The 19712-nt window shown below is 39.3% G+C and overlaps 1 protein-coding gene across 1 annotated transcript in view; it reads right to left on the bottom strand.

The window, feature by feature from the left end:
- Nucleotides 1-18919, bottom strand: part of xpo4 (exportin 4) — a 38237-nt gene extending 19318 nt beyond the window's left edge. The window contains exons 1-7 of the mRNA XM_063005581.1: nt 18836-18919; nt 15686-15791; nt 13391-13532; nt 12673-12811; nt 9766-9882; nt 9515-9668; nt 4250-4362 (exon numbers count right to left, since the gene is read on the bottom strand). Coding sequence (XP_062861651.1) covers nt 4250-4362; nt 9515-9668; nt 9766-9882; nt 12673-12811; nt 13391-13532; nt 15686-15791; nt 18836-18901 — 837 coding nt within the window. The 5' untranslated portion in view covers nt 18902-18919. The remainder of the gene's footprint in view (nt 1-4249; nt 4363-9514; nt 9669-9765; nt 9883-12672; nt 12812-13390; nt 13533-15685; nt 15792-18835) is intronic.
- Nucleotides 18920-19712: the final 793 nt, after the last annotated feature.

Raw genomic sequence — 19712 nt, 5'->3', positions numbered from 1 at the left:
AACTACACTCACACTGCAGGTAAAAAAAAAAAAGGGGGTTACAATGCAGCTAAGTAACTAAGTAACTTAACCCTCTTGGCTTCAGGGGCACCATATACTGACCCTTTGCTTTGATCCCTGTTTCCAAACAAACCATGATACATGGAGGAAGAATTTCACTATACTGTACAGGTTGCCATGTGTACACACACACATTATATATACAGTGTATCACAAAAGTGAGTACACCCCTCACATTTCTGCAAATATTTCATTATATCTTTTCATGGGACAACACTATAGACATGAAACTTGGATATAACTTAGAGTAGTCAGTGTACAGCTTGTATAGCAGTGTAGATTTACTGTCTTCTGAAAATAACTCAACACACAGCCATTAATGTCTAAATAGCTGGCAACATAAGTGAGTACACCCCACAGTGAACATGTCCAAATTGTGCCCAAATGTGTCGTTGTCCCTCCCTGGTGTCATGTGTCAAGGTCCCAGGTGTAAATGGGGAGCAGGGCTGTTAAATTTGGTGTTTTGGGTACAATTCTCTCATACTGGCCACTGGATATTCAACATGGCACCTCATGGCAAAGAACTCTCTGAGGATGTGAGAAATAGAATTGTTGCTCTCCACAAAGATGGCCTGGGCTATAAGAAGATTGCTAACACCCTGAAACTGAGCTACAGCATGGTGGCCAAGGTCATACAGCGGTTTTCCAGGACAGGTTCCACTCGGAACAGGCTTCGCCAGGGTCGACCAAAGAAGTTGAGTCCACGTGTTCGACGTCATATCCAGAGGTTGGCTTTAAAAAATAGACACATGAGTGCTGCCAGCATTGCTGCAGAGGTTGAAGACGTGGGAGGTCAGCCTGTCAGTGCTCAGACCATACGCCGCACACTGCATCAACTCGGTCTGCATGGTCGTCATCCCAGAAGGAAGCTGACGCACAAGAAAGCCCGCAAACAGTTTGCTGAAGACAAGCAGTCCAAGAACATGGATTACTGGAATGCCCTGTGGTCTGACGAGACCAAGATAAACTTGTTTGGCTCAGATGGTGTCCAGCATGTGTGGCGGCGCCCTGGTGAGAAGTACCAAGACAACTGTATCTTGCCTACAATCAAGCATGGTGGTGGTAGCATCATGGTCTTGGGCTGCATGAGTGTTGCTGGCACTGGGGAGCTGCGGTTCGTTGAGGGAAACATGAATTCCAACATGTACTGTGACATTCTGAAACAGAGCATGATTCCCTCCCTTCGAAAACTGGGCCTCATGGCAGTTTTCCAACAGGATAACGACCCCAAACACAACCTCCAAGATGACAACTGCCTTGCTGAGGAAGCTGAAGGTAAAGGTGATGGACTAAACCCAATTGAGCACCTGTGGCGCATCCTCAAGTGGAAGGTGGAGGAGTTCAAGGTGTCTAACATCCACCAGCTCCGTGATGTCATCATGGAGGAGTGGAAGAGGATTCCAGTAGCAACCTGTGCAGCTCTGGTGAATTCCATGCCCAGGAGGGTTAAGGCAGTGCTGGATAATAATGGTGGTCACACAAAATATTGACACTTTGGGCACAATTTGGACATGTTCACTGTGGGGTGTACTCACTTATGTTGCCAGCCATTTAGACATTAATGGCTGTGTGTTGAGTTATTTTCAGAAGACAGTAAATCTACACTGCTATACAAGTTGTACACTGACTACTCTAAGTTATATCCAAGTTTTATTTCTATAGTGTTGTCCCATGAAAAGACATAATAAAATATTTGCAGAAATGTGAGGGGTGTACTCACTTTTGTGATACACTGTATATATGGTGGTTTTAATGTTATGGCTGAACGGTATATAATTATAAATATATACCGTTCAGCCATAACATTAAAACCACCTCCTTGTTTCTACACTCACTGTTCATTTTATCAGCTCCACTTACCATATAGAAGCACTTTGTAGTTCTACAATTACTGACTGTAGTCCATCTGTTTCTCTGCATGCTTTGTTAGCCCCCCTTTCATGCTGTGAAGAACTCTCCCAGTACCACTACAGAGCAGGTATTATCTGGGTGGTGGATCATTCTCAGCACTGCAGTGACAATGACATGGTGGTGGTGTGTTAGTGTGTGTTGTGCTGGTATGAGTGGATAAGACACAGCAGCGCTGATAGAGTTTTAAAACACCTCACTGTCACTGCTGGACTAAGAGTAGTCCACCAGACAAAAACATCCAGCCAACAGCGCCCCGTGGGCAAAGTTCTTCTATATGGTAAGTGGAGCTGATAAAATGGACAGTGAGTGTAGAAACAAGGAGGTGGTTTTAATGTTATGGCTGATCAGTGTATATACTAGTATGTGTGTGTGTGTGTGGTACTAAGATATGATGTGGAATAGAATGCCTTCACACACACACACCACACACACACACACACACGTCAACATGGCACATAAAAGAACCAAGTTTATGTTTTATTACACTTGTATTGTATTTTAATAACTTAATATGTATTAATTAAATGCATTAAAAAAATTATTGTAAGTGTACTACTTATAAGTATATAAAATACATAAAAAGTGTTAATGGTGAGACACAACATGCTAATGTACAGTGCGAGTGTGGCCATGGACTTAATGCCTCATGGTCATGGTGCTGATGAAAAAGGAGAGCAATATTTGGCAGCTGATGGCTTAGGGAGACTATGAATATGTAATGGAAGAATGGGGAGGAATATTTGGAAGTCATGCTTTGGATGGTGATGGAAAGATGACTGATTTGTTCCACACAAAGCTCTCAAATCTGCCAAAGCTTCCTCTCATACAACTTGCATAATACTTTTAGGCTGTTTGGTTTCTGGCAGCTTAGCTGCTTCAACATTTTTTTTACTTTGGTAAACTACAGGAAATTATTACAGCCACAACAATTACTAACAGACAAAATAAATCACTTAATTATTATTATTTATTAGGATTTTAAAGTCATGTTTTACACACTTTGGTTACAATTATGACAGGACAGGTAGTTACTGGTTACAGAAGATTCATCAGTTCAAGTCTTTGATATCAAACACAGTCATGGATAATTTTGTATCTCCAATTCACCTCACTTGCATGTCTTTAGACTGAGGGAGGAAACTGAAGCTTCCGGAGGAAACCCACACAGACATGGGGAGATCATGCAAACTCCACACAGAAAGGACCTTGACCGCCACACCTGGGAATCAAACGCAGTACCTTCTTGTTGTGAGATAACAGTGCTACCCACCGAGCTTATATGTTTTCGTTATATGTAACTTTACAGCAACAGTTTAGGGAAGGCCTTTTCCTGCATTACAGTGCCCCTGTGCACAAAGCAAGGTCTATTAAGACATGAAGAAAAACTTGATTTAAAAAAGCCCCAGTGACCTGCACAGAGCACTGACCTCAGCCCCACTGAACAGCTTTGGAATGAACTGGAACATCAATTAGGGCTTTCTTGAACAACATCACTGCCCAGCCACACAAATGCTCTTTTAACCAAATGGGCACAAATTCTTACAGACATCATTCAAATTCTTGTGAGAACCTGAGAAGGATATTCAGATATATTTACATTTTAAAGAGACACATGCTACAATTAGGGTGATGCCTTTCCACAGAAAGTTCATGGTTGTTTAAGAAAGACTATGTCATGGCTTTGTAAAACCTGTGCGAATGTTCTGGACTGGCCTGCCAGCAGTCCAGATCTGACTCCTATTAAAATTTATGGTGCATCATGAAGTAGAGAATCAGACAAGAAAGTAAGCAAGACAGTTTTACTTGCAAAACTCAAACAATTCATCAGTTTCAACATGAATATAAAGTGTAATTAATAGGAAAAGGGATGTGATTTATATAAACATTTCTCTAACCAAACTTTTTTTTAAATGTGTTGCAGGCATCAAGTGTGTTGTGGGTGGCAAAGTGTACAGAGCAACAGATGCTTAATTCAGTAACTGTGCACCAATAAAGATACTCAGTATGGTTAATGTAGTGTAAAGGTAATCAATAGATGGACATACCAGATAGGTGTACCTGATAAGAGTGTTTAGCAAGCACATAAAAACATTAACCAGTTAGTGGGGTTAATAAGTGGGGTCCAGTGATGGTATAAGGTGTACCTCAGTAAGTGCTTTTTACATATATAATGTAAATATCAAATGACTTAATAGAGCAGCAGGGAGCAGAAATGATAGGTAGTAAGTAAAAACTGAAAAGAAAAAAAAATTTAAGGTATGAATGAAATTGTACTCACAGTGAAAAAGAGGTCCATGACTCTTTGGTCTAGAAGGGCTTCCCTCCAAGATTCAGTAGGTTTCAGCATGACGTTCTGCGTGGCTTCGAACATGGCAATGTAGTGTCTGCCCAGTGATGTCTCAGTTAAGGTCAGCAGCAGCATCGCAGAGATGTACCAGTCTAAAAACTCTAACTCTTCACTCCTCCCTGACTCTTGCGGCTTTTACTATCTTCAGAGCCTTTCCTTTACTTTATTCAGGCTTTTCCACTTCTGTCCCCAAGTTTTTCAGACCAAACGTTACTGTGGATAAAGCCAACTGTCCCCTCCCATCTCATTACTACAACTACTGTGCATTTAATAACCAATCGGGAAGAAAGAGACACACAGAGATATAAAGACGGAGAGAGAGAGAGCGAGAGAGCAAAAGAGAGAGAGAGAGCAAAATAAAACTCTCCCGCAGGAATGTATGATCAAGGCCAGTTACCGGCAAAGGCCGAGCATTCCTTTTGGCCGAACCTAGTCACTCCCTACAGACACACGTTACAGTACGTGCATCACATCAAGGACATACATTTATTACACAGTAACAAATACCAACAATTTAAGGACCAACACAATCATAACAGCGTGCGGTTAAAGTATTATCTGTAAAATAGAAGCAGATGTTTCCATACACACACCCATTTTCCTTTCTCCCCCTCTCAACCAAGTCTGGCCTTATGGCCTTTTAAATATAGCGCTGGGCCAGCAGAACTCTGCGTGACCTGTGCTTAGGATGGCAAAAAAGCAGAGCAGAATCCTAAACATTAAGAAGCAATCGAGCGTTAATGGTATGATTTCTATTCATCCCTCTTTTTAATATTCTATACAAATATAGCTGCACCACAAAAACACACACACAAATCACTATATAAATATAAATACATACATATATATATATATATATATATATATATATATCCTCCTTAGAAAACTTAGAAAATTTTCTGCAGAACTGGATTCCACTATAATTTAAGTCATTATAAGTTCAATGATGCAGCAAATAAACAAGGAATAAAAATATTAATAATGTAGTATTTGAGTAGCAGGATACTTTTTACATGTCCGCCATGTCTAAATTATTATTACTATTATACTACCATGTGAAAATAATTCAAACCCTATATAATACTGCTGATCTTAAAACCACCTGCTAGTCTGTATGACCTAAAGTTGGGTTACAACATGACAAAAGCATTGGAAGGTCAATAACAACCATCAATCAACAACACATGATGCCAACAAGCATTTTCTCCACATAGTAAAAATGTCCAGGGGATCTGGGTTCTATCCTTTTCCCCGATTTCTAAATGTAAGGAGTTTAGCATGTTCAAATTAAGGCTGTGTAAGTTTCCACTGGGTACTCTGGTTTTTTAGCCACCTCTTAGAAACAGGCAAAGGACAACCTAGGTACTTTAAATTTCCCCTTGGTTTGAAACTGGTACTGTGTCTAGGTTGTGTTTCTGCCTTGCATCCAGTGCTTTAGAAAAAAACAGACACCGCAACCTAGATCAGGATGTAAATATTACAAATAAATAACTAAATGCTCTGGATTCTATTTTATAATGTGCTGTAAGGGGAAAATACTTGTTACGGGGGTACTGAAAAATGCAAGATGTATAGGGGGCTTTGCCAAGAAGTTAGAACACCACCAAAATAAATATACAGACAATAGTAGAGCTATTAAAATTACATTTGTTTGTTAGATATTTAAAGACATGGTAAACACAGGCACTAAAAACATTACAAGAGGACTGCTTGAAAGTAATAGTCTTAGGAGTGTCGACTGGGACTCAGACAGCTAGCTAAGACATGTATGCAGGCTATTAGGGTCACTATTACTCTTACATATTACTGTACTACCAGTGAGTGCACCACCACTCAAAGAATTCTGTCTCAACAAACCTGCCCCTCCCCAACCAAAACACATGCACTTGAAAGCCACTCCTCTGTATGTGTGTGTTTCGTCTATCATCCCCCTTACCCATTTAGAGCACCTGACTGACACAAGGCCCAGGAAGGACCGGCCCTACAGAGGAGCAACAGGAGCCTGTCTGGCCTTCCACATGACACCTCTACACACCAGGAGAGGAGGAAGAGAGACATAGACGAATGCCACGCATGCCAGAGCGGAGACTACATACACACAGCGGCACTTTGAGGGGAATAAAGCAGACGCGGCTGTCAGAAGCGGATTTTTGAACGCGGGCCTTAAGTCAACATGTGTGCATGCACACGCTCAAAGTATACATACTGCCCCCCCCGAGTGCCTTTAATAAATGCTCCTCGTCCCAAAGGACTATCTCCTTCACGTACCACCCCGTCAACGATTACTGTGATCTCAATGCAACTACATAAACACAAAGGGACACATGCGCCTGCTCGACATTCCGACCAGATACTCATCGACTCGAGAGTTTAAAGGCACACTTATTGGAGCTCATAAAGGCACAGACCCTGTTTGAAAGCGATATGTGATCCTGGTTGGCGCTGCCGCCAGCCTAGATCCCTGTCAACCAACAAAGAGACACAGCCAGTCTGAGTGGGATTAGCACCCCAACAGTCAATGATGGACCAATGAGCAACACAGAGATAGACATAACAGCTAGCAATCAAAGAGTAAGGCCTTGATCAGAGAAGCTTCACAGAAGTACCAGAAATTAACCTTTTTTGGACCACAATGGAAAACAAACACCACAACTATTTAAATATTTCCTCACAACACATAAAGAAAATGGCATTAAACATACAGTGGATTTAAAAAGTCTACATTTCCATCTTTAATGTGACCTATAATCTGTTCGACTGAAAAACAAACTATAATATTATATATTATATATTTGAGTAGAAGTCTATCAGTGTGGTGTATCTTCTTTGCAAGAGTGCTCAGAATATGTCTGATTGTGAGGGCATCTCCTGTGCAAAGCCCTCTTCAGGTCACCCCAGAGATTTTTAATTGGATTCAGATCTGGGCTCTGACTGGGTCATTCCAAAACTTTGATCATCTTCTGGTGAAGCCATTCTTTTACTGATGTGGAGGTATGATTTGTGGTGTTGGCATGCTAAAAGGTGTAATTCATCTTAATCTTAGTTTTTTTTAAATGCATTTTCTCACCATTTTCCTCTTGATTTAGCGCACTCAATTTTGTCTTCCGCTGCTACCAGAGATACCAGACTGCATCCGAGGAGAGCACTTCGCTGTACACGCCTCTTCTGACACGTGTACAGCCCTCCTCTTTTCGCCCCTGCTTTCTGCACAGCGTCTCTTCCGCCAATCAGGGTCCTTTACACAGCGTATGACGCAGCCGCAGACGTAGCTGAGCCGACCGGAGGCGACACAGAGTTTAGAACCGAGGAGTTCAGAAACTCGGTGCTGGTGTGCAAGTGGAATATCCCGCTGCACCACCTGGGTGCCTAATCTGTGGCTTTTTAACAGAGGCCTGAACCTGTAGCTGTAGCTAAAGAAAAACAGACCCAATGCATAACACTGCCACCACCATGCTTCACTATGGGTGTGGTTTTCTTTGGGTGATGCACATTTTGCTTTAAGACTCTTGGCAGCCTCCCAAACCAGTTTTCTTTTGTCTTTTTGTGAACTTTGGAAATGTCACTGCTGTGCCATATTTTTTTCATTAACTGATGAGTATGTTTACCAGGTTCCATGGTAAATGTAATGCCTTGGAATTTCTTTGTACCCTTTTCCTAATACCTTTCAACAAGATCCTTTCGAAGATCCTTTTTGTAGACCACGGCTTTATATGACGCAACTAAATAAATGTCAAAAATCCTACTAGTGCAACTGAACTTTATGTAGGGTAAATCAGAGTCACTTTAATTGATGGTGGGTGTCAGCGACTACTATACTACTATTTATAGTTAGCTGAGTTTGAATGTCATTGGTTTATTCTTAACACAACTACATCCACAATTATAAGAGGGGTGCACACTTTATGTTTTTATTTTTCCCCTCAAAACAATTTCAGTAGTTTTTTTTAATTGAATTGCACAGATTAAAGGTCACACTGAAGATGGGAATAAAACTGAAATTAATTATCTTGGTCCAAGTTATTTTTACATCTCAAAAACCTGCCATTTTAACAGGGATGTGTAAACTTTGTATATCCACTGTAGGGTTGCCAAATATTAGCTAAGCTAAACCTTTTACTTATTTAACTAAACAGCAGCATCTTTTCTCTATAATAATTTACTTAAATAATTGTGTGCTTTAAGCAGACATTGTAACACCCAGCGAGCAAAAATTAAAACCAGAACTCCTGACAACCATAACAAAATCACTGTGCAACACATGCTTCTGATAATACGCACAAAACGTTCTTGGTTTTTATCTTGTCAGGAACCTATTATGTGTACAGTACTACGTTTAGTCCACAAATTGTTTATGTTTCCCTCTCTTTAGAATATATCTAAATAATCTCAGACTTTGGCAGGGCCACTAATCTGAACCATGCACTCCTATGTGCAAGAAAAAGGAGATGATACATGCGCTCATGTAACAATGCAGATCAAGCAATGTAGCAGCAAGATTAATCATTTAGGAAAAAAAATGTGCAAATAGGCTAATTTATTTAACAAGTATTAATAAAGTGTTTTGTGTAAATTGGTTTGTGTGAAACTTCCTCCACAACATAATTAATTTTTTTTTTCTCTGAACTTGCTGCCAGCCTTCCTTAATTTAATGTTAAATTAAGATAAACTAGTAAAAAAAATGATCTTACCTTACTACAATTAAGTGTAATTAGCGTTAGAAGCTTCTGTACTTGAAGAGGCGTGACGTTCATTACTGCAAACCAATACAGCCTTGTATCAAACAATAGGCTGCATCCCTAACCGCATGATATATACTAAACTGTATGTTCAAAAAGTAGGACTACCACTGGTTGTACTAATATCTAATACAGTATTTTCACATTTTCACACTGTATAAACAAATGTATTTACACAAAAAAACTATTTTTACTGACCAGTCACTAGAAGGGCTGGCAGCAAGTTCGGATACTGTTTGGTTTGTTTTAAAAAGTGCCTTTTTTAAATCCCTCTCATTAGAACAAAATATGCCTCAGGTTTACCCAAAGGTTTTATAAAATAAATAAATAAATAAAAGTAGTAACAAAACTAGAAATATCAGGGAAAAAACTACCATGATATCTACTAAACACAGATATAGAGTTTCCTTCATTTCAAATTTAAAAAGTACAGCAACTTGATATTTCCAAAAGAGGATATAATTAGGTGGAAGAAAGTTCCAGCTGAGAACTTGATTGGCTAGTGCAAGGTAACGCTGGAACACAGACGACATCTGAGCATTGAGATTTTCCCTTAAACTGAACTCTTGCAAAACCTCCATGGTGAGGACAAAAATCTGTTTCAGGTCATCCTCCTGTAACACACATACACACACACACACATTAAAACTAGAATGAATAAACAATAAGGCAAATCAGAAAATGATCCAACATAGGGGAAAAGGTGCTGACCTGAAAGACACGTTTGCAGCTGCCATGGAACTCCATACTGAGGCCAATGTTACTGGTTTTATTGGAGCTGGAGAACTCACTTAACAAAGCTGTCAGGATGGAGCAAGCTAGTGTTTGCTACAGGGATATAACCAACCACACAAACACAAATATCATTAATTAACTATGTTCAACAACCACACATAAAAGTTAAGCAGGACAATGGAATATTAAGTCATTAAAACACCAGTGTGTATCTTACAGTTAATATCATAAACTAAACAACTCAATATTTGTCAAATCAGCATTTATTTATTAAGATTTTAACGTCATGTTTTACACACTTTGGTTACATTCACAACAGAACAGGTAATTACTCATTACTTAAGATTCGTCAGTTCAAGTATTTAATGTCAAACACAGTCAAGGACAATTTTGTATCTCCAGGTAACCTCACTTTCACGTCTTTGGACTGTGGGAAGAAACCGGAGCTCCCGGAGGAAACCCCCAGACACAGGGAAAACATGCAAACTCCACACAGAAAGGACCTGAACCGTTTCACCTGGGGATCAAACCCAGGACCTTCTTGATGTGAGGCAACAGTGCCACCTACCGGCCTTACTGTTGAGAACCACTGGGGTAGGCTGGTTTATCAAATTCATGTCAGGAAAAGTGGAATTAAAGCTAAACTTGACAACCCAACAGAGTCCTGATAAAGAAAAGGTTGATTAACTAACCTCTGCATTTAAAGTTTGTAGAGGTTAGTTATATCACCAACCAGGAACATTAGCCTAAACTGCACTTCACTATACACACACACAAGTCGTCCAGAACGTTTACATCAGTTCAATTTAGCAATGCAGCACACACAAGGCAACACCGTCAACTGTGATTACTCAAAACTCAAAAGAAGCTTTATTGGCATGACAAATAAGGACATTCGTATTGCCAAAGCAAGTTACAGGGAAATATAAAAATAAAAATAAGAAAAAACAAAAATATACAGAACAGTTACATGTGCAAAAAATATTATAAAATAGAATAAAATATTAATAAAAACAGTGCAAAAATAATAACAATAAAAATTATAATATTTACATTAATGAGGTAGAAAAACGATCAGTTTGTGTGTGCGTGTGTGTGTGTGTATGAGACATGGTCACCCACTGTCCCTCACCTGGTGGCAGGTGTGTGTATAGAGTGCTGCTAGTGTGCAGCTCTCTCTGTGCTCCCCCAGTAGGTGGGGCAGTTTGTCGGGGTCTGGGAGGGAGGTGAAGTTGGGGATGATGTTATTAAATTTAGGGAATAATTGGGAGCGGACGTGGTGGTACTTGGTACACCGGGTGAGGAAGTGCAGCTCCGTCTCTACTGTACTGAGAGTGCAGTGCTGACACAACCTCTCCTCCCGGGGCAGCCAGGACCGGGTGTGTCGCCCAGTCTCCACGGCCAGGTCGTGTGCGCTCAGTCTGTACCTCGTCAGGGTGTTTCTTAATTTAGGGTCGGATACTGCGCTCAGATAATCTGCTGCACTGTAGTGTCTGTTTAGGGCCAAATAACACTGCATTTTACTCTGAGTTTTAGTTTCAGTTTCCCAATAATTCAGATATTTAGTTCGGAGTTTTTGTGTAATTTGGTTTATTCTAATTGGGTTTACAGATTTCTCCTGTTCCTGAGTCTTTATTGTGTTAGTGTGTGTTAGTGGTGTGTCGGCGTGTGTTATTACAGTGTCTGTGTGTGTTAGTGGTGTATCGGTGTGTGTTAGTGGTGTATCTGTGTGTGTTAGTGGTGTATGGGTGTAGTGACTCAGGACCAGTTGGATGAGGGGACTGGTATGTTTGCTCAGCTCTTGGTGTTTCAGGGCTTTATAATGATAAGATTGGGGGTCGCTCTTATTTAGATGGTTCCAGAAGTTGATTGCTCTTCTCTGTATGTTGATAATTAGTGGAAATCGGCCTAATTCTGCCTTGAATTACGCATACTAGTCAGAGTGCCTGTGGTCTTTTTCCAGAAGGGATTAACTTTACGCCGTCAACAGAAATGCTCATTTAAATGCAACCCAGGTAGGATGACAATGCAACTTACCAGGGCAAGTTCTCCTTGGACGAAATACAACATATTACTGATAAAAACTTAGACACCTTTTAAATTAATATGGTACATAAAACAGGAATAAAACGCTAAATGGCAATAAAGATATTGTACAAGAGAAATGTCTGTTAACTGGAATGAATCAGAAATAATTAGAAAAGTATCTGGACATTCATGCCCAAAAACGTACCAGTAATTCAGCATGGTTTATTAAAATTTTAAGGTCATGTTTTATACTTTGGCTATTCATGACAGGACAGGTCAAGTTTAATGTGAAACATTCTATCTCCAATTCACCTTACTGGCATGTCTTTGGACTGTGGGGAAAAAAAACAGTGCAGACATGGGGAGAACATGCAAACACCATACAGAAAGGACCTGGACTTTGGAATCAAACCCTGGACCTTCTTGATTAAGGGCCACCAAGCCACTATGCCACCCAATCAACATGGTAAATTCACCAGTGAATAACATGTCTTAAGTAATGAGAAATGCAGGTAATGCATAGAACATGTTTAATCAAGCGTTTAATTCTCACAAAATAACAAACCCTTTTTACACATGCATTTTTACCCAGGAATCAAAAACCTTCAAGTGTGCTTGACAACTTCCTAATTCTGGGAAGTAAAATTCCACTGTACATACATTTCTAATACTTAATTCTTTTAACTTCATATATAAATGAATGATAAATCTTTCTTCGCTTTACACCATTTCAGCTTACAATAGATTTTATCAAAATGCTCAACTTTTGGATAGCGGGGGAAACCTGTACAGCAAAGAGTAAAGTTAAATGCTGAAACATTCAGCAGTACCAATCAATTCTGAATCAGCTCTTACCACAGTAGGATTTCCACTGCTGATGAGCTGGCTAACTTCATGAAAGATGCTCTTACAGCTGATGGATTTGTCTAACGAGCCTCGCTTTACTATGACAGCAACTGCCAACAAGATCTGCTCTCGAACATACTTCTGTAGACTGCAAAACAGGAGAACATATTCATGAGCAAATGTTATAATTTACTTATTATTTAGATGTTTTACACTATGCTTACACAGTGGTTATATTCACAGCAGGAAGGGTAGGTATGTTTTTTTTTTTTTATCAGGCTATAGTCCTTGTTAAGTGTTGTTATAGTATTTTCAAAAAATTAAAGATTGTTTATATTTTGGCTTGGTTAAAAAATTCTCAGTCCTAGGTATTGCTGACACATTGTCGTTCCTGTAAGTATTTAGGGCATTCAGTCAGTACATCAGTATTTGGCAGGTATTACAGAATGGGGTAGCTTCCCCCTGACAAGATACAAGTGTGTTACATGTGTGTGTCCAATGCGGCATCTGGTATAGACCACCTGATCAATGTTTCTATGGCTGCATTTTTACTTTGGTAAAAATGTCAGGACATATTTCATTAAGTTTATTTTTGCACTGTGTGTTCCATTCAGTTTGTGCAAGTATTATCCAAATCAGAAGAGTGATATCTTGTCAGGAAAGCCCATAGGGTAATGGTTATTTGTTAGAAAAAAAGTAAAAACCAAATTGGTTCCTTCAGACTAACTTGGGTCTCTGTAAGACGTAGGTGAGGAGGAATGTTCTGAGAGATTCAATACTGTTCTTCTCCAGCAGGATCCATTCTCTCACCACAGCTTCCATTATGGCCGTGGCAGCTTGGAAAAGTACATAATCCACCTTACTGGTCTCTGTAAAATAAAGAAACATGCAAAACATCAAACTAACAATGCTGGTACAGACTTTAATGATTAATCACTAAACAGCTATTATTAAACAGCTTTATATATAACTTTATGTATATGCAGAGCAGAGCGTCAGATCTCTACACACACGAGAAATCAGACCACTATGCTGATACTCATACTGGGGTTCAAAAGTTTATCACACAAGTGTCTCCTATTCATCACTTAAGTCAAAATGTCAGAAATAATCTACAGCACATTTAGAACACCACTTATATGCCAATGTGTCCAAATTAGGGACGTCCCGATCCGATCTCACAGATCGGGATCGGGGCCGATCAAGGCATTTTTAACTGATCGGAAATCGGCTTTACTAATGCCGATCATAACCCGATCTTTTGTTTTACGTCAGCATGTCCGCTGTGTGGAAATACTTTAAATTGGAAAGTGAAACGAGTGCAACAGCGGTGTAATGTCTGTAATGCGAGCGTTTCATGAGGCGGTGGGAGCAGAGCTGCGTTCATTACTGTAGAATTTTACTGTTTATATGGTGTGTGAGTCGAGGATCACTCCGGTTTACAAAACAATAACTTTTAATCCGAGTATGAAAACTTCAGGACCATAACATACAGCTTTTACGAGTTTACGTGTTACAAGACTGAACGACATCTCAGTATCAAGCACTCTGATTGGCTTAGTTATGTAACCGAGCGTCGTAGTGATGCACTTGCTTAATAAAGAAATAAATACACGGTATATTCACAAATTGTCGGGAGCATAACACTTTATTAACTTATTCTGTTCCGAATAGCGGACAGCCAGAGCCGAGCACGCTATCCCATGCACTATGGAAGCCCCAAAGGGTCAAAACACACTCACTCCATCAAACCATTGTCACAATACAAGCACTTTAAGAACTGGCTTTCCTTCATAACAAAAGAGTGACTTTCCATTTTATTTTGGTATTCAGGTTTTACTGTAATGCTGTTAAGTAACTTATTTGTTTTTTTATATTCAAGTTAAGCTGCTACACCACTTGTGAGTGGAGATTTTTGTTCATTTTTAGTGTATCACTGCATTAAACAGAATTATGTTCTTTGAATATAAAGTTCAAAGTGAATTATCTCACTTCATTTTTACTAGAATGCTGCACTAGGTTTGTTTACTTTTATTTTGTAAAAGAACATTAAGCAATAGCTTGGATGCAGGCAATTTTTTTCCCTACAGCACTGCAGAGCTATTCAGTTGTTAAACATGTACATTGGATTAATCTGAATAACTGTAATGTACTTGAAGTGTGCACTGTGTGAACAGTATTATCTAGTTCTTATCTAGACAATATCTAGAAAATACTAGTATCGGTTTGAGAATCGGTATCGGATCGGGATCAAAATTAAAGATCGGGAACAAAAAAACGTGATCGGGACATCCATAGTCCAAATAAAGAGAGGAAAAAAAACAATGACAGTAGTTACATTACATTTCTCAACTTTAGACAGATAAGTATAACCAATATAGCATTACTACCATACTGCTCTAGTTACTTGCAAACACCCTAAAACTGTATAAAAAAACTGTTAGTGGTACAATTCAGTATGACAGTTATTGGGCTTCTATTAACTTTCTGTTAATGATTTCTTTTGGTCAAGAAGCATTACAAACAAGTCCAATCTAGCAAGTCTGATTTAGATGAACCCTTGAGGGTGCTCAGGTGGGGCAGCGGTAAAACACGCTAGCACACCAGAGCTGGCATCTCAAATCTCAGCTCTGCTACCGAAACAATGATTGACTCATTTGTCAGGGTTGGATGCCAGAGGAGATTCCTCATAAATGCAGTTACGACCTCTGCTGGCTGACTGATGGTGCCTGCATCAGGGAGAGGGATAATGGAGATCAGTGTGTGACTGAGCCCCATATAAACCAGCCTAATGCCGGTGAAAAGATGCAGTTAGCTAATGCACACGTGTCGAAGGGGCTTGTGTCAGTCATGGCTCTCCTCGATCAAGAGTGGTGGTCAGCAGTAGTAGAGAGGAAGTAAAATGTAATAGGGTAACTAGACATGACTAGATTGTGAGGAAAATTAGGAATGACTAAGAGCAGTGTAATATTGTAGACACTACAAACTACCTCAAACAATCTTATCTTCACTCAACACTTACCAAGGATGTGTTTACAAACAGCGAAAGGTGACTTGGATTTGCGAAAGGAAAGGAATATGTGCTCTGCATGCTGCCGCTGTTCTGTGCTGACCACGGACGGTGGTGCCTGAAAACACAAAGTGTGTATACATGAGTAGACATTAACACACACAACTCTTAGGAAGACGTGCTTTGCTTTTAATGCTAGCAATTATTTTAGCTTTTCACTAGATGCCCAAATAAAGCCAAAACTGAACAAATGTATTTGCTTTGTACAGACTGAACCTTAATAAATACTGAAGCTCTTCCTGACAGGTGAGTTTTCTTTTATACCGGAGTATGACGTGAAATCTCCACATAGTTTTTGTTTATAAACAAGGAGGACAAAGAGCCAGCAACTCCAATCAGCAAAGCCTCAGCAAAGCCATGGTCAAAAAAGAAGACCACAAAGTAGTTAATTACAACAAATTAATAATTGTAAGCTCTAGCCCTATAAAGTGAATAGAAAAAGTATACACACCCCTGTTCAAATGCCAGGTTTGTATTGTAAAAAAAGACCAAAATAAATCATTTCATTTTTTCGTTTTATTTTCACCTTTAACATGACCTGTAATCTGTACAATTTAATAGAAAAACAAACAAATATTTTTGTATTTCAATTTTTTGGGTGGGGGAGCTACTAAAATAATGTGTTCAGAATGAACCAATCACATTCAAACTCATGTTAAACAGTAGTCCATGACATCTTTCAAAAGTGAAGGTCAGAGTTTAACTCTTCTAGTAGAATTTTTCTGACATTTACTTAGTAGCATCTTACAGCAAAAGCCACAATCCACACAGAACTTGCAAAGTATCAAAGCAATCTCATTGTTAAAAGGAAGGGTACAAAAACTTCAAGGCATTACATGTACCATGGAACACAGTGAAGTCGGTCATCAACAAGTGGATAAAATGTTGCACAACAGTGACATTACCAAGCACTGGACATCCCACCAAAACTGATAAAAAGACAAGAAGAAGCTTGGTTCACAAGGCTGCCAAGAAGCCTACAGCAACATTAAAGTAGCTGGAGAAATTTCTGGCAAGTACTGATTGTGACAACGAAAATTTTCTGTATTCTTTATGTCTGGGCTGGGGGTCAGGGTGACCAGAAAAACATCCAAGACCTGCTACAATTTGCATAAACCTACATGACGTCTGCCAAAAGCACGAGGGGAAAATGTGTTATGGTCTGATGAGACCAAGGTTGAACTTTTTAGCCATGATTCCAAAAGCTATGTTTGGTGGAAAAACAACACTGCACATAACATTTATTAATCAGGATGTTTTACACACTTTAGTTACATTCATGACAGGACAGGACAGGTAATTACTGGTTACACAAGATTTATCAGTTTAAGTCTTTAAATGTCAAACACAATTTTGTATCTCCAATTCACCTCACTTGCATGTGTTTAGACTGTGGGAGGAAACCGGAGCTCCCAGAGGAAACCCACCCAGACACAGGGAGAATATGCAAACTCCACACAGAAAGGACCTGGACCCCTTCACCTGGGAATCGAACTTAGGACCTTTTGCTATGAGGCTACAGTGCTACCCACCGAGCCACTGTGCCCCCGCCACGCATAACGAAAGAACACCATACCCACAGTGAAGCATGGTGGTGGCAGGAATACACTTTGAGTCCACACAAAAAAACCCTGCTAGAGTTTTTTCATTGGTCATGTGATGGTTGCAGTCAAACTAGCCAAAACATTGCAGCTATAAAACATTACACTAAGAAATATTAAGTATTTTTGTCATACACATGGCTTAATAAAACAGTTGACATAAGTGTATGTTTAAAACATTTAGGATTACTTACTGCAAACAGGGAGGTTTTAATAACAGTATTTATATCATTTTCAATAGTTTGTTGGTAAATTTAGAAAACCATAACTGTCACCTTATGTTGTGAAAATGGACAGGCCAAACAAAGGCCCCTGGTATCCGATTTCCATCAAGCTTAAAGATGCCAGTTCTAAGCATACTCCAATATAAAGCTTGCTGTATTATGTACAATGTCACCAGCACTTCGGTCATTACAAATTTTCAGCTGACCTGTTTGTACTGGTTCTCGTATGGAATCTTTCACACAGATTTCCTCCAATCTAAACAAAAACAATACTGTGCTGTCAAACTAGTCCTATTTATATGGGCACCGAAAAAGCACCAGTCGTAGTCAATTACAATTGCCAACAAGCAAATAACGGGTCGTGCCACAAGGTTGAAAAGAGATTATGGAACTTTGGATGCCATTGAAATAGTGAGCTAAATTGATAAGTGTATTTTTTTGACCAAGTATATTTACATGTACATTTTCGTCATTTAGCAGAGGCTTTTATTCAAAGCAACTTACTGTATACAGTCTAAGCAACTGAGGGTTAAGGGCCTTGCTCAAGGGCCCAACAGTGGCAACCTTCTGCTTACTAGTCCAGTACATTAACCTTAACAACTGTGTATTGTATAATATTCTTATTAATTGTTGTTTTTTGGACAAAGAAGTGTTGCAATCATTTAATTACAGATACAAAAAAAAAAGCCAGGACATTATACCTTATCACTCATGTTACATGTGTATGTAAACTTTAACTAAGACAAAATGTATTCAAAGCTTTGCTGAACTTTCTAACAACAATGACATCGAAGGGCTTATTAATTGCAAGTAATTAAACAGTATGAAGATATTAATTAATAAATGACCGAATCAGGTACAGACAGACGTTTTCCACTTTGCTGACTTGAAGTTTCATATATAACATGTGCAATCAGAGACTGAATCAACAGCGTGTGTTTAGCCAACAGCCACCACACAGCCCCTCTCTCACACACCAACTACTCTCCACTTTAAACCAATAAAAACATGTTAACTGTGTTATTTCGTTTCTTTAGCTAAACAATCTGATCATGTAGAATCGCTTTTCTCTGCCTCCTCAATGTGAGTGTGAGAGACTGAAGCAGCGCTGTGTAACACAGCCTGTATTATTGCGGGATGTGGAAAGAAGCGGCGCCACGCATCGCTGTTAGCCCACCCTCCTCCAAACACCCGCTCCACACCGCTAACTTTCTCTAACACACTTAGTCTCCATCATACTACACCACACACAGCAAAAACAACAGCAGCTTTCTCACCATTAAAACTTTAGCAGCGTTTTCCAGCTGTGAAATCACTTCTGGTGCACCGAGCGCCGCCATCATGGTCTCTGTTCAATGACGCGCCACGCGCTGCATTGTGGGATTGAGCGGTACCTTAGGCCAATGGCTACGCAAAACTGCAGATTACATACTACATACTAAGTAGCCTGTAAGAATAGTACTCATACAGGCTGATGTTGTGTTTTAAAATACTACGTAGTAAGGTAGTATGCAATTTTCAACCTCTGACTTTATGGATACTACAACCCCTGGCAAAAATTATGGAATCACCACTCTTGGAAGATGTTCTTTCAATTGTTTAATTTTGTAGAAAAAAAATAAATCACAGACATGCCACAAAACTATCATTTTTCAAAATGTCAACCTTCTGGCATTAAGAAACAATAAAAAAAAGAAACAAATATAATAGTTGTGGTCAGTCACAATTGCTTTTTTTAGATCAAGTAGAGGAAAAAAATATGGAATCACTCAAATCTGAGGAAAAAATTATGGAATCACTCTGTAATTTGCAGTTTAAAAACAAAACATCTGCAGCAGATTAGATTTGCTAATTATTCTTCAGTTTAAAAAGAGTGCTTACACCTCGGAGAGCTGTTGCACAAAGCAGATTGTCATGAATCATGGTTCCAACACAAGATATGTCAGTTGAAACAAATGAGAGGATTATAAAACTCCTTCAAGAAGATAAATCATTGTGGAATGTCGCAAAAGATGTTGGTTGTTCCCAGTAAGCTGTGTTTAAAATCTGGACCAAGTACAAACAAAATGGGAAGGTTGTAAAAGGGAAGCATACTGGTAGACCAAGTAAGACATCAAAGCATCAAGATAGAAAACTTAAAGCAATATGTCTTGA

The sequence above is a fragment of the Trichomycterus rosablanca genome, chromosome 12, assembly GCF_030014385.1.
Source record: "Trichomycterus rosablanca isolate fTriRos1 chromosome 12, fTriRos1.hap1, whole genome shotgun sequence".
Taxonomy (NCBI): domain Eukaryota; kingdom Metazoa; phylum Chordata; class Actinopteri; order Siluriformes; family Trichomycteridae; genus Trichomycterus; species Trichomycterus rosablanca.
This window is presented reverse-complemented; position numbering and strand designations above follow the sequence as displayed.